The sequence below is a fragment of the Entelurus aequoreus genome, linkage group LG21, assembly GCF_033978785.1.
Source record: "Entelurus aequoreus isolate RoL-2023_Sb linkage group LG21, RoL_Eaeq_v1.1, whole genome shotgun sequence".
Taxonomy (NCBI): domain Eukaryota; kingdom Metazoa; phylum Chordata; class Actinopteri; order Syngnathiformes; family Syngnathidae; genus Entelurus; species Entelurus aequoreus.
The window spans coordinates 27,491,922-27,508,309 of record NC_084751.1 but is presented as its reverse complement, the minus strand read 5'-3'; the positions used below and the strand labels follow the sequence as shown (position 1 = coordinate 27,508,309).

The 16,388-nt window shown below is 39.6% G+C and overlaps 1 protein-coding gene across 1 annotated transcript in view; it reads left to right on the top strand.

Annotated features, from left to right (window-relative positions):
* The window catches only part of ctif (CBP80/20-dependent translation initiation factor), a 123,877-nt gene that overhangs the window by 70,693 nt on the left and 36,796 nt on the right, over positions 1-16,388 (top strand). Inside the window, exons 8-9 of the mRNA XM_062031334.1 lie at positions 3,904-3,980; positions 15,540-16,077. Of these exons, the coding sequence (XP_061887318.1) occupies positions 3,904-3,980; positions 15,540-16,077 (615 nt within the window). The remainder of the gene's footprint in view (positions 1-3,903; positions 3,981-15,539; positions 16,078-16,388) is intronic.

Below are 16,388 nucleotides of genomic sequence, written 5' to 3'. Positions count from 1 at the left end.
ATGTTCTTTTCTGGCATAGTGTGCACTCGTCCACACACAGACAGAAATCTCAAGTCTATTTCGATGGCCGTGCACCCTTCTTGCTGCCACTTAGCCAGCCCTACTTGCAATCCTGGTCACGTCCTTGGGGTTTGAGGTCGCCTGGCTGGGTGCCGGGACAGCAGACATGTCACTTTGATGTAAATCATACCGGCGACTGCTTATGGATAGGATATTCATATTTGTAACTGAGCGTTAATATCTATGTAAGACACATATTGTATTTCAGAGGTCTACGACCCCAAGGGGGTTTGCAGAGGTACTGCAGGGCGGACGTGAAACTTTTTTTCAAATATATTTTTTTAATATTCCACCTTACAATTTTTCGTCAAATTCTTTAAATACGGATTAGAATTGATCCAATGCATTGTAGTGTAGTTTAGAAATGACAGTGGCATGGCTGCCCAACTCACTGTAGAAACATAAATTATTTTACTATTATATTCAGGTTAGCATTTAAAATAGCCAGTGATTGGTGCTCTAATTGCCAGCTAACAATTAGGATGCTAGTTGTCAGCTAGCAATAACTGTAGCCGTTGCCAGCTAGCGATTAGCATGCAAGTTGTCAACTAGCGATTAGGGCACCAGTTGTCAGCTAATGACTACGATGCTTGTAGCCAGCCAGCCAGCAATCAGCACGGCAGTTGCCAGCCAGCGATTAGCGTACCAGTTGCCAGCTAATGATGAGGGTGCCAGTTGCTAGCTAGCTATTAGCGGTGTTATATTGTTTTATTTGATTATCTTAGTACAGTATTGCACAAAAACAAGATACCTTTAGGACCGGTTTAGTTAAAACACAATTTTAATGGTGTCCCTGCTCCTTCTCTGGATCAGTTTGAGGATCCTTCTGCTAGAAAACGTTAGACTCCATTTTTAATGCATAGCTCAGTCTGGATCATATTGGGTTGTGTGTACCTAATGAAATGCCTGAGCTGCATCTCTAGAGGCCAATATGTGATGACTCGACACTCTCCTGGATCATCAAGGCGTTCTGAATGAGAATGATGGTGGTGCAGACACGCTTGACCTCCAGAAAATGCCATCTTGACGCTGACCCTTGGTTTTGAGAACTGCTACAATAAAAATGACATGGTTTAAGGGAGGCCATAAAGTCTAGGGCTGTAGCTCAGATAGAGCACAGATCATCTCAGATCCAGAGAGGATTTGTGGCATTTCCAGCAAAGGAGATGACCGGTGTATTTTTTTCCCTCAAAGCAGGCTTCTGGTTTATAGTGCCACAAGATTGTTGAAGCCGTACTGACATTTACTTACACTTGTATCATTATATAGTCACCAGTAAGCCATCAGTAAGAAGTAAAACTGCATCAGTCTTGCGAACTATCACTAGTTGCAGGTCTTCTTGTAACCATGGTAACGACACCCATTATTGCTGGAAATGTGCAGTTTAATTGCCAGCGCGTCTGTTTCATGGATTATATATAGAACTGGATAATTAGAAGTCCACACCCAGCATGTTTCACGAATTAGAAAATAATAGCTGTATAATAACTGTCTGATTCGTAACTGCATATTCTCCATGTTACTTCTTAGGGTTTCTGCTGTAGGTCCCAAACATGGGTTTGAGGTACACCTACACACATTCTATCATGCAGTACAGTACAGTACACCTCGTCGAGTCTAACCCTCATTTAGTCTAATCTGTATGTTGAATAGTTTCATGAATTTAATGATGATTTTGTGAAACAAACAGTACAAAAATAATCCATTGTGAGCTTATAAAACATCCATTGGATGGCAGCTCATTGCAATGATTCAACTTTAATGTAGTCATAAATTAACATGGGAAGTCCCGCCGGCCAGACTGTGGACGCTGGCGGGCAGGATCAGGGCCGCGAACGGTAGTCTGCGATTGTGGGATGGCTGTTGTGTAGCTCTTAGCTGCTAGTAGCGTATAGGCTACCATATTTAACTTTTGACATCACTAAAATACAAGAAAATAGCAACCTTGTGTGCTTATTGGGGGATATTTAGATGTTTACCAGCTGTCAAACTTTGTACAAGTAAACGCACTGCTGGACTTCTTGTATCGGAGCGCTTATATCAGAGATTTTAGATGCAAGCCAATATAATCTGTTACCTTTACTGATATCGGATTGGGACACTCCTAATTATTAGTAAGACTGTCCTAATACAACTAATTTCACTTCCAATACGATACCAATATTGGAACAGTCAGCGTTTGCCGGTACCGATATTAAACTGAAACAATATCAGCAAGAATCATAGTATATACTTTTATTATTTTGTAGTGTGAAATGTTAGAAAATGTTTGATCAAGTGAAATTACTCAGAACAATGATAAGCATGAAAACACTAACATTGATTAGTTTATACTCATGACACAGTTTGTTACTGGATACTCTCTGATAGGCTTATGCCTGAAGATACTTTGTATCTGTAAGTAATATGCAACTATAATTATTTGATACCTGTGAATACGTGTCTCCTTTTAAGCTGCAATTTTGTTCAATTAACATGAAGTATTTTAAAGATTAAGTAGATTAGTGCTGGGCAGTTAATTGCATTTGCCGTAACGAAATATTTTTTTGTCGTATTTTTGAACCGTAAGTTATGCGATTACAAAGTGATCCAGTGACGTATGCGCAGAAGAGTGTCCCGACATTGTAACTCACAGGCTCGCTCACCTTTGCCTACATGTGCAAACAACGCTTCCTGGTTTTACACCAGTCACACCTCACTCTCGCATAAAATAGCTGAATGTGCGTCCACTGATCTCCTGAAATTTAGAAATTTCAACACGAACGCCATTGTTGGATCGGGACACTCCTAATTATTAGTAGGATTGTCCCAATACAACTTTTTTACTTCCAATACAATTCCAATATTGGAGCTTTGAGTTTCGGCCGATACTAGAGTGGTATGTTAGAAAATGTTTGATCAAGTGAAATTACTCAGAACACTGTTCTGAGTAATGAGTATAAAAACACTACCCTTATGACAGATGTATGCTTTTGAAGTGGAGTGTTAATGTGTGTTTTGGCGACACTTAACGGCCACAGTAATTAGTTAAGTTATGCTCATGACACAGTAAATTAATTGATGCGGGCCCGTTTGTTACTAGATACTTTCTAATACCCTTTTGCCTGGGAGACTTTGTATCTGTAAGTAATATGCAACTACTGTATAATTATTTGATACCTGTGACAAATGTAATCTTTTAGACTGCAATATTGTTCTATTAAGTACACATATTACAAATGTATAGTTTTTGTGCTATTGTGTTATTGGCTGTTGTGTAGCTGCTAGCTCTGAGTAGACAATAGCCTACCATGTTTTCCTTTTTGTAAAATACTTCTTTGAAAGGTGTCCTTATTGGAGGACATTTAACGGTTACCCTGCTGCAGAGCTTTGCACAAGTAAACATGCTGCAGGACTCCTTGTATCGGAGCGCTTATATTGCAGATTTAAGATGCAATCTGATATAATCTGATATTTTTGCTGATAACAGACCAATATCTGATATCAATATCGGATCTGAACACCCTTAATGATCATCATTGTACCCTTGACAAAATACTGTATATAGTACTAAACTCAAGTTTAAACACTAAATCTAAGACAGTGTAGTTCTGTTTTTATTAAGTTGTTCAGAAGTTTGTAACTTGTAAAAGATGTGCAGTTAAGACAAATAAATCAAGTGCTTCCTATTCAATTTAAAGCAGATGCAATGCTAGCTTCCTGAAGGGGAAAGAAGTCCCATAGTTCATCATATAAAAAGCATGTTTCCAATGCTCTTTTACTTCTATAGAAAGTTTCCACAGAGTGATATACTGCACATTGCTGGTCTTGACAGTAGCTGTCTCTATGATTTGTTCCTAACAGGTCTTCCCACCCCTTCCTAATGAGGCTGAGATCGCGCACACCAAAAAGCTCTTCCGACGCAAGAGGAATGACCGACGGTAATGACGCATCGAAGTTGACACACACACACACACACACACACACACACACACACACACACACACACACACACACACACACACACACACACACACACACACACACACACACACAGTCGCATACATACACACGCCTGGCTGACTGAGAGGGAAGGTTTTAATGTGGTGATGTCAGATGTCAAGCAGCCAATCCTTTTGGCCTTAACAGCTCTCCTCTGCCAAATAATGTCAACACAGGAATGCAGGCTGTGCATTTCACTACAGACAGCAAGAAATAGGAAAGAAAAAAGAAAACGGAGACATTCAAGGTTTTTTAACATTAATACTTCAGTCAAAGCACATTTACTTTTCTGCAATTCCGCCACACACATTCAATCCACGTCATTTCTTTATGATATTGGCTTTACTTTGCTCAGTTTTCACGCTGCCGCTAAAGTTTGTGCTGGCACATCTGCTCTTATTGTATACACAGTGAAATCTAATTTGTGACTTCATTGAAACCAGCTTCTTGAAGAGGAGAAGGGCTGGTTCTCTCACTGCCTGCCCTGATGTCACTGGAAAATTGTTCTCTAGTTGCTAAGAGACCAGGAAAAGAGAAAATATTTGGGTTGTATTTGTGGTTAGAAAAATGAAATTTAGCTAAGTGGGCAATGGACAAACAGAAAATAATTGCTGTTGTCCAGAACCATTGCGTGCATGGCGATGGATTAAAAGCAGGTTTTGCGCATAGAAAAGAACAAAAATATAAATCTTTTGATGAAAAAATGATTTGTTATGGTTTAAGTCCATTATCTGTGTGTGTCTGTTGTGACGCCACCGCGGGAAGCTGTTGTTTTTTTTTTATCTCTGGGTGTTTCATTTACGCACACAATAATTAGCTTAGCTCTGACCACCGTGAGCAGCAAAGAGGCTGGTGGAAAAGAACACAAATCATCTGGGCGCTTATGTCAGAACTGCCTGCAAGGGATCAACTACTTCTTGGCCGAAGTAGTTGTCTGTTTTGCCGGGAGGCGGCTCGCAACATCAAAGCATACTCTGCTAATTTATAGCCAAAGTACTCCTCGTCCCTTTACATGGTTGAAACCACCCATTTTGCATGTTTGGGAGTCATAGGAAATGAACAATCAAGCTAAGCATTCAACTGCCATGCACAAACACTTGAAGGAAATATGCATGACTAAATTTGAAGTCAATGTAAGTCGGGCCATTTTTTATAGGCCACAGTGGAACCTCTGAAATGGAAACCCCCTAAAGTCACGCAGCAAGACCTCAGCCCAGTCAGCATGTAGAGGAAGTACGTCACGACAAGTTATTGCACTATTGAGGATGCGTAGCGACAAAAGCACCTCAGTCCTGGTTGCTCAATACAATATTGTAAGAAAATACAGAAAAGTAGCATTGATTTGTCTCTATGTAAATGACACTTCATCAATGGGGAGTACACAATAATGTGGTTTTCTTTATTTCAATTGGTTCACTTCTTTTTACTCTTGCATGACCATTGTTATCAAAAATAGAATATAAGAAGTAACTTAACAATTAAGTTGATTAGAGCTGGACAGTTAACTGCAATTGGGATAATATCGCAATCAAATTATTTTTCTCGTGTTTTCAACCCGTTAGTTGTGCAAAGTGATCCAGTGACGCATGCGCAAAAGAGAGTCTGGCAGAGTAACTCACAGACTCGCTCTACATGTGCAAACAACACTTCTTGGTTTTCCAGCAGTCACACGTCACTTTCACACAAAGTAGCGGAACATGCCTTCACTGACCTCCGGGATTTAGAAATTTGAACACGAACACCATTGTTGACCCCTTACTGTTACTGCTAACATAACAGTACATTATAGTAGTGACAAAGCTACAGATTTGTTGTTTTATTGATGAGCACTTAATTCAAAATTGTATTTATTTCAAGTCAGTTTCTTAATTCTAACAAATAGGCTAAGTTTACGGGAAATGACACATTCAAATGATCTGTTGTTGGGCTGGAAAAACAGAACAAACAAATAAAATACATTTCTTGCAATTAGATTTTCCCAAATCGTTTAGCCCTACTGTAGAATCGTTTAAGTCTTAAATATTTTCTTTTGGCAATAGTTTAACAATCATTGCTAGACCATCAATTTTGATTATTTTCATTATGGGAAAATTGTTCTAACCATAAACAAATCAAGAGGTAGACCAGCCTTCAAGATCTGCTCATCAACTGTACAATTAAGTGGTTTGTCACCCCCTGCAAGGCTGCTGGAAAGTATCTGAGTTTCAAACACGTCTCCCCGTGTGAACAGACCTTGTGTTGTGTTAGGTTGTACGGTGTTTTGTAAAAACACACGCAGAAATAATCAAATTGGCACAAACCTGATTACTGATTATTAATTGTACCATAAGATATACATTGTGTGCATCGTGTTCCATAACAGTGCATTGAGACGGTGACTTGAGCGAAGTTCTGTCTGGCTAGGAAGGCAAGGGGCGGTACTACATGTGTTTCTACTTTAGAAAGCACGTCAAGCAAGGCTGAAATTAGTGATTTACTGGAATGTGCTGCTTGCTGCTCGCTGTTCCGACAGCGAGAGGAGGGGGGTGCAAAGTATGAGTCAATATGCTCCTTTCTCGCCTTGACAAAAGCTCACTGCACTCTACATTTGTTCATGATCCATTCAGTTTTAAAAATGATGCAAACGTCTATAATGTATTGGATGTTTTCTTTTAGGTGTGGCACTGCATATTTCATCTTCTGTGGTGAAGCCAAACTTTTAAGTATGTGTTCAAGTAACACGTGAACAGCTTGTTTAATTACGGGTCATATTGGCCATGCTGTATGTGTGTGAATCATTTTAAAACTTGCATTAATCATGTGATGCAACAGTGTACAGTAAACACAACAACTTTACCTTACACTTTTTAGGTGTCCTCACGAGGTCACTGTTGTTTTTTTTAAGTATTTGCAATGTCGACATGGTTATTTTTGTATTCCTTTTTGATGGCGTTATGCCTTTTTTTTTTTTAAACTTAGCTTAGCTTGAGTTCAAGTTCACGTTTGGATGATGTCTGGTGGGATCCAGCGTGGTAGTCTACAACTTTTCATGGTTTAGGTTTTTTTTTTTCGTGTTCAAATATGTATCAGTGCTCGAGAACTTGCCATGGGCCAAAAGTGACCAATTTTTTGGATTGTGATGAATTCATGAAATTTTTTCCCTCATAGATTCAATCTCATTCAAAAAACCAGGACCTGCGTCCTCAGCAGTGGACATCTGTTGTTTGCATCTTTTGGCTTTTTATTGCAAAATTAACTCTGACAGAGGATGGATTGTCTCTGATATATATACAGAACCTTGCCCGGTGGGATACATTGTGGTAGTCTATAACCTTTCGTTGGCTTCTGCCCTTAATGCAAATGCTTAGCCAGGCAGTCTAAACCCGCCTCTCCACACTCCATTAAAGCAGCGCGTTGTGGTCCATGTGAAGCTTAGACCGAGTTATCGACTGTGCCTGCAGCACCACACCCCCACACTCCCCTTCTCTCTACATGCCAATCAATTTGTCTGGGTCAACCAATGACCCGATGGGTCCAAGCATGAGTTCTGTATCCGAGCGCTGATCGATCGCCAATATACATCCCATGATACATAATTCATTTCACCTTTCTTCAAGTCGCCGTGGCAACCCTCACCTCCTCTAGCATGCATGTTGTTAAAGTGTCATAGTTATCAACCTGTAGTTTTTTTTCTGTCCTCTTCTACCTCCTTGCTTGCCTCTCCTACCAAAAAATGTCCCCCTCTGTTATGTCCTACAAATTGTTCCTACCCCTTAATGCACTCCTCATCTCTCCATTCTTCCATTCACCCGCACTGTGGCTCCTCCTGCTTCTAGAGCAGTAGATCACCGCGACCAGTTAACCGTACTTCTGCCCACTGGCCCCAAAGGGAAGCGGCAAGTCTACTACACAAGGTCAGTCTCAGAATGGTGACACTACATAAGAGTTTTTTGTTTTTTTACCAAGCCGAGCACTGGAAAAGGTTAACTCTGGGGGTTTGATTAAACAATATTATGGATAAGGGTAAGAAAGAAGAACGCCAATACTAGTAAATGGGAAGGTGTGTCCAAAAATTTGTGACTGGAACTATATGCCCAGTAGATCTAGACACTTTTTTTTGGAATGTTGCTTATCATTCACAAACCTACCTTATGTGAGACAAAAATAAACGTCTTTCTCTTTTTTGTGCATTGTAAATCGGAAAAAAATGCTCGAATGAGACGGCTAACAATGTAGCTAATACGATTCATCCTTTCCACATATAAAGCCATTGAAAAAAAAAAGTAAAACCTGCCAAGAGTACACCATTTACATGATATGACCTGCATATTACTGTAAATTTCGGACTGTAAGCCGCTACTTTTTTCCTACGCTTTGTATCCTGCGGCCATCCTTATAAAATCCTGCATTTAATTTATGGATTTTTCTTTGCTGACGGCCATAATGCAAATACCGTATTTTTCGGATTATAAGTCGCAGTTTTTTTCATGGTTTGGTTTGCGATTTATACTCTGGAGCGACTTATGTGTGAAATTATTAACACATGACCGTAAAATATCAAATAATATTATTCATCTCATTCACGTAAGAGACTAGATGTATATCAGCAATCGTCTCACACACACACGTCAACCAATAAAAATTTGGCAGGGGCGGGTCATGGCAGGAGTGCATCGTTAAAAAAAAAAAAAATGCTACCTGCTACTACTTCCGTACCTAAGAAAATTGATCATTTCAACATTGGTGGTAACTTGTAAAAGCTGAGAAGGGCTGAACAAAAATGGCACCGAAAAGGAAATCATATACTGCAGGTTACAAGCTGGAAGTAGTGAAATATGCAGCAGAAAATGGCAATCGAGCAGCAGAAAGAAAGTTTGGAGTAAGCGAGAAACTTGTAAGGGACTGGCAAAAAGCGGAGGCTACTCTTACTGAAATGAAGAAAACTAAAAAAGCTAATCGCGGGCTAAAAGCTAGGTGGCCACAACTCGTTCTCAGTTGGTTATTTATGCATCATATAACGTACACTTATTCAGCCTGTTGTTCACTATTCTTTATTTATTTTAAATTGCCTTTCAAATGTCTATTCTTGGTGTTGGATTTTTTCAAATAAATTTCCCCCAAAAATGCGACTTATACTCTAGTGCGACTTACATATGTTTTTTTTCTTCTTTATTATGCATTTTCGGCCGGTGCGATTTATACTCCGGAGCAATTTATAATCCGAAAAATACGGTAGTTGTTTTTAAAAACAAAAACAAGCAGACACTGAAATAGGTGTGCGCTATGGCACCTTTTTTTTGGACGAGTTCACTTCTGCAGGTGCTGCAGTGCTGCATTGCCCTTCTGTTTAGACTGAGATTTCAACCTAAAGTAGAAGTGCCGTTTCGTCTTCTAGCCATCCTAAGCTTGTCTACTCATATGGATTCCTCCTTCATCACGCCAGGCAATGTTTCTAAGTCTTACAATATAACTACAACAATTCATACATACTAAACTATCCCATGTGTGATATCTGTAGGAGTGTTTCCATGAATATTTCTATGTGCTATTTTAATGTAATGAAGCTAGCGTCATTAGCATTAGCTGATATGCTAACACGTTTAGGAGTGTCTTTGTTAGTATTATTAACTTACAATGGTCTTCTGTTTGTATTGTTTCAGTTTTGTAAATTAAACAAAAACGTAACCGTGGACTCAGTGAGTCTGTTTAGCTGATTGGAGATTAAGCTTCCGGAGCTGGGTCCATGACGATGACTTTTGTTTTGTTTGATCAGCCGTTTTACTGTCGTGTTACAGACACCATTTGGAAACAATTAATGTATGTACAGTAAATAAACATTTACTAAATATTTCTGTGTAAATAACTCATTTCACAATTTATATATCTCCGGCTTATAGTTGGGTGTGGCTAATATATGGAAACCTTTTTATTCTTCTAAAATTTAGTGGGTGCAGCTTATATACTGGTGCGCTCTATAGTCTGGAAAATACGGTAACCAAGTATAGTGACATTGTTATTGTACGAGCTAACACAGAGAATCACGGAGGTAACGTAGCTATTGCAGCTCTTGACTTACTGAGCATCCCTGTGACAGCGGACATTGTACCATAAGTGATTATTTTGTTATGTTCCTAGTTTGTATTTCTTGTTGAAGGAAATGGCAAACACTGTGATGCTCTCTTTGAAATCAATGTGCTGTTGTGATGCCTAAAATGACTGAAAGGTGTGTCTCCTGAAGAGACAACCAATGGATGCAATTTTTAACTGTGTTTTAGATATTGCAGCTTGGATGTCAAAACACCTTCCTGCAGCTTAACCAGGCCAAGACTGAGGTTTTAATTATTGGTCCTGAGGCCCTTTTAATCCATCTTCGCAAGTGAATAATTTGGGCATAATTTTTGACTCTAAGCTTTGTTTTACGCATTAAATACACCACTAAAATAGGGTTTTATCATCTCAAAAATATAGCCAAAGCAGCCCCATTCTCTCTCGGAGCAACATCGAGACACTAATGCATTCTTTTATAACCAGCCGTATAGACTAATGTAATGCCCTGTTTTCTGGTCTTCCTAAAAAAAGTACAAAACCACTTCAATTACTCCAAAACTCAGCCGCTCGTGTGCTGGTGAGGACCAAAAGGAGGGCCCATATTACACTGGTTTTGAAATCACTGCATTGGCTACAAGAATCAATTTTTAAGATTCTATTACTGCTTTTTAAGTGCCTTAATGGTCTTAGACCTTCCTATCTTTCCGAGTTGCTTTTATCATATGAGCCCTTGCGGTCCCTGAAGTCTTCCGGTTCAGGCCTCCTAATTATTCCAATAGTCCAAACAAATACCCACAGAGAGGCGTCATTTCATTATTATGCCCCCCATTTGAGGAACAGCCGGCTGGAAACCCTCAGGGCTGCAGAGAATGTTACAAGTTTTTTTCCAAAAAAAAGCTCTTGAGCCCCACCTTTTTAACTTAGCATTTAATTAATATTATTATTCATCTTATAGTTTTTACTATACTTTTTACTCTATCTAGTATTTATTAGCTTTTTTTTACCACATACCAATTAATTCATCTTATTTAGTTTTTAACTACATATTTATGTAATACGTATGCATTTTTTAAAATTATCTTCTTAGTATATTTCATTCATTTATTTTATCCTCTTAATTCATGCATATTTATAAAGTTATTTATAGCGTTTCCTCAGCGGTAGCCCCGCTGCACTGGGGTCTCTGATGTCCCGCGGCTGCTGTGGGCCTGGCGTATGGGTTCCTCTGCAAGAGGACTCCCTGGTCTCTCGCTGTTTGCTCTGGATCAGGGTTGCTGCTGTCGTGGCCCCTGGTGCACTTGGATCCCTAAGATAGTGTTATATCACCTGGTTCTTCCGTGCTCAGCCAAATATGTTTTTAGATGACTATTTACGTGTGCATGTGTATGTGGTAGAGAGGAATAGAGGCTGGGGGTGAGGGTTGACTGTTTTCACTTGCAAATATGCAATGAGGACGGAAGGTACAGTTTTTTAAATGTTTTTAAATGTAAAGCACTTTGTGCTACATTTTATATGAATGAAAAGTGCTGTACAAATAAAGTTTGATTGATTGAATATTACGCTACGTGCGTTACTAAATTACATATATACTAGTTACCGCATGAAAATAAAATGTTGGAGGTTTTTGGATAACTTATAGGACTTTATAGGCGGAATAGATGGAATCCCCATTACCTGCATTGTTAGCAGCCTCTTGCTCGGGTTTTTTTCGAATTTAGAATGCACAATAAAGAGAGACTTGTGTTCTTGTCTGATATTGAGATTGTGAATGATAGGCAACATTCCAAAACACGTGCAGTTCCCCTTTTAAAAAGGACACTTACAGTATATATTAAAACAAGCTAAAAACAGTGTCATCTTGGCCATTTGTTTACTCTACTGTGCCACCTTTCACCCTGAAAACGCAGTTTGTTTACGTGAACGTTTTAAATGCGTCTGAAAAGGCTAAGTCAAACCATTAAAAACAAAAAAGTAAGGGTTGCTTTTCCATGTAATTACTGAAAAGGTCTACAATTGATTGATTGATTGTAAGCATTTACAAACTAAGTGTTGACTGCGATAATATTTTGTTTGATGAAAACATGAAATGTTACCTGACCTTGTGGATGTAATTTGGTGGGAGGGACAGGGTGGACATTTCCCTTTTACTTTTTAAAAAAGCATTTTTTCACGCTTTTTAACATCCAAAAATAATGTTACATTATTGAATGGGGCAAAACGGCCGCTCAGGCTGAAGCTTGTCTCTTTAGAGACTGCCCACAAGCTCATTGATTGGGGCTGCCTTCTTGCCAACATAACAATGATGTTACGTTGCATGACCGATGATTGGTCATGCAACCGACCAATCATCGGTCGGTTGCAAGATAAAAGCGAGGTTGCCTCCGTACGGCAATATGAATCCCAAATAAATAAGATAAAGATTTCAGACAAGAGGAGTCTAGTGCTCCACTTAAAGGTAGTCATCTAGTTGACCAAAACTTGCACGAAGGGTATAGGAAGTCAAATTGCAGTTCACATGTTTGCAATTCCTGATAGCGCAAGCACTTAAGTATCAGTCTTTTGTTCCAGCAAACATGGTTCGATTCCCAGTCAGGACATACAAGATAACTGAATTATAACACAATCTTGAAAAAACAAAGTGAAGTTTTCAATTTCATTCTTTTATTTCTTATTTCGTACAAAAATGTATTATTGTTTGTCATTCATATTACTCCAAAAAATGCATCCTTTCAAACCTTGACCTTTTCAAGTCACGGCCCCTGAACGCAAGCCAGTTGTGTGTTCCCCACTTTTGAAATATTGGTTATAAAGTCAATATCAAGCGTGTCCAATTTTAAACTTAAAAAAGTGTAATTGGTTTACTTATTGTTTTTGAGCCTGAAAATGCAAACTAATCGAAATGCTCAGTTTTGATCGGCACTCTCTTATTTACCTCTGCCAAAGACGTTATTGTTTTTATCGTTGTTTGGTATCAGCTCGACTAAACAACACTTCTCAATCAATTTCTATGAAACTTCTGATACTTTTCTCTGGGAGAACCCACTAAGTTTTGCTGCAGTTCTAAGATTTCCATGTCACTTTTGCTTGCACAGCATAATATATATATATATATATATATATGTGTGGTTTTTTTTTTCCTGAGTGAATAATGCATATTCATGCATAATTCACTTAAAGAAATTAATGCATATGCTGGAGGTGGGTATGTATAAAGGTTTACAGTTTAGTATTGCGCCAAATGAAGTTTGCTAACACATAGTGAATGTCTGGGCTCTGCTGAGTGCAATTCTAGTTTTATCTTGATTAGCTTCAGACTGAAAAAACAGGAGCTGAATTTGGGCATTTTGTGGCGGCGGGGGAGCTCAGCTAACATCAAACAATTTAATTATGATGACTACACTGATGCTACAAGACTCATTATCCTCAGAATGTTTCTCGATTTAATTAGATTGGTGATTGCTTCAGAGACAACCGTGTTTCCATGTAGACTCTTTTGAAAGATGAAACTTCATCAGTGGCCCCCATCATTTCCTCTTAATGCAAACATGCAAACTCCTCTGCAGAAATGTGAGTGATGGACATTTAAGACAGTTTGTGCACCACCACCGCAGAGCTCACCGTCATTAAATATGATTAACATTTTATTACTGTCTCGTTTTTACCTCCTCGCCTTCAGCGCTTTGGGGAAAGGTTTATGAGACTTGAGCCTCTACTAACAGCTGTCATAAAGATCAAATTAATCATTAGTCCATGTGTGTGTTTCCGCCTGATATTGTCCTCCTCAACTTTCAGGATGTCTCCATTGAGCGACCCTTGCAAGAGATTATAAAATCTCACCCTCTTTGGTCCCATTAAAGGCGATCTAACAGTTTCTGTCGGTCAGCATTAAGATACAGCATTACGATTGATTGGGCTTAAGTAAAAACTCAGTGAGAATATTGCAACCTTGAAAAAAAGCTTTGTAGCCATCAGCCTGTGTGAAAAGGTGAAGAAAGTGTGTCCGCCTGCTACTCTGTAGTATGGGAAAGCTTTGCGCAACGAACATCAGTCTTAGAGGATGCTGAATATTTGAGGCCGTTGTTTGCTCACCGGAAGATGAACTGTCTCCCAACCTCCCCAGGAGAGTGAAAGCGAGGTCCCAGAAAGGACGCACACCAAATGAATGCATACAAAATAGGCTATAAATATAATGCATTTGCATTGACTTAGTCTCTTCACCTAGTGCTCAGACAGCAATAAAATGGCTAAGACACAAGGCTGTTTGATGTCTAATAAAAAAGTTTTCATCTCAGTTAGTCACCTTCTGACCTTTTTAAAGTCGATTGAATTTTATAAAGAAGAAATGCAAACAACATTAATTTGTTCAGACAGTTCTATTTTCATTATGTTTCTTGAAAATGTCCAAGCTCTTGTATTGAGTTTCTATCCTCTGGCAATCATTTTGAAAGCTGGTAATTTTTGTTTTAAAGGCCAAGGCTGTGTGTTTTAAGAGGAAGGATTGAACTGTTTGACGTTGAATCTTTCAACAACCTTCTGTAAAGTTCCATGGTCTTTGTCAACTCAGCCTCCAAGGACTACAAAGCACAACGTTTGCTTAAGAATGCGCACTCTCTTCTAAAAGTGATTCTCTATTTGATGGGCTTCAGTCAGACTTAGATCAGCTATGTTGCTTTCCAGATTGGGTTAACCTTAAAGAAATACAGAGTTGACTGATTAAGGAGTGCTTCAAATTATTTATGTTCTGTATATGTATATGACCTGGGAGTAACACGAGGCACTAACCATTAGCCATGTTCATCATGTCTTCTTGAAATTTTGTTAGAGATTTGGTACGGTTTGGTTCAGTTCAGTTTGGAATAGTACAGTTTGTAAATCATAGAGGACAAAACGCCTCCAATAAGGCTGACAAAGTGTGTGTCTAGCGGCATTTTGTACCATTGTACCAATGCGTAGCGTTGCAACTGTTAGTCTGGCACTTAAAAGTGCTATGATTTGAATTGGTTGTTTTGTCATCCTATCCAGTTGAAATGCGGACCATCCAGAACTGAACCCCTTTTGTTGAAAGAAGTGTAGCTAGAATCAAACATATCAGTCAATTATTGTACTCAAAGGGGTGCATGAAAAAATGGACGGTTAATGGTGTGCAAGTGATTGCTACTGGTTGAGTTTGTGCTTGTTCATACTTAGTTAGGCTGAGGTAGGTAATAGGTTACCTTCTTGGTGCCAAGGTGGCTAATCTCTTGCACCATATGTCAGTGGTTGGTCAAGCACAGAGGCAGTACAGCCAAAGGACAGAACTATGCAGGACTGGGAATCTCATTGTGCATCCTAATGTAAGCAACATGATGTGATTGTTGGATTGGATTGATAGCAGCGGTTGCTGGTTTTTGTCAGCACTATTTTAGTTGAGGTGGTTGACCGCCATTATGTTGCATAACAGCAAAGCTTACCGATACCCGCTCATGTTCCAGGAGACAACAGCGACCTCAAGGAGGGAAGAACCAGAGTCCACACCTGTCTCCGCAACATCAACGGGATCAAACCCAACAGCATTCACCGAACCCAACAGAAGCAGGAGACAATAGAAACAATGGCTCTGTGCGGTCTCCTCGGCAGTATCAAGGAGGACACGGGCAACGCCAAGGAGGAACCTCGCACGGATACAGCCAGAACAGACGTTGGCACCCCAATCAGAAAGGCCACGGACAGCAAAACCTGTCAATTTCTGATAAAGGAGTACAACCGAGAGCAACCAAAGACACGACAGAGAATGTAAAAGTGGGTAACAAGCAGATCCGACAGATGGAGGAGCCTCGAGACTGCAAGAGTCCACGTGACTCACCCAGATCTGAGTCAGCGCTTAACACAAACGCTTCCTCAGATCTGACAGGCAAAAATTCTCCCAGCTCATGGGGGACCAGCACGTCAAGCAAGGGGCAGTCCATAGAGCCCCGGATCAGCTTGCTTCAGTCGTCAAAGGAGAGGCTGAGGAGGAGACTGAAGGACAAGGTACAGAAAAGCTGCTTACTTCTGATGTTCACGATTAAGCCAATCAAGATTAATTTGTGTGTGTATACACATGCTACTTTTATCACAGGTATACCCACTATGCTTTTAGTCATTTAGCCACTTAGTTTTTTTAACCTTTAGTTTTGACTCAACTGGTGAGTAAGTCAGCTTTTTCTGCTGCTTGGCGTCTTGAAGGTAACAGCATGAGACTCCTCAGCAGGCACCAAAGTGAGAATTCCCAAGCATTAATTCTCAGTGACGCCTTTGTGTCAGTCAGAGCAAGAGCCTTCCTTCAGCAGGTGGTTGAGTGA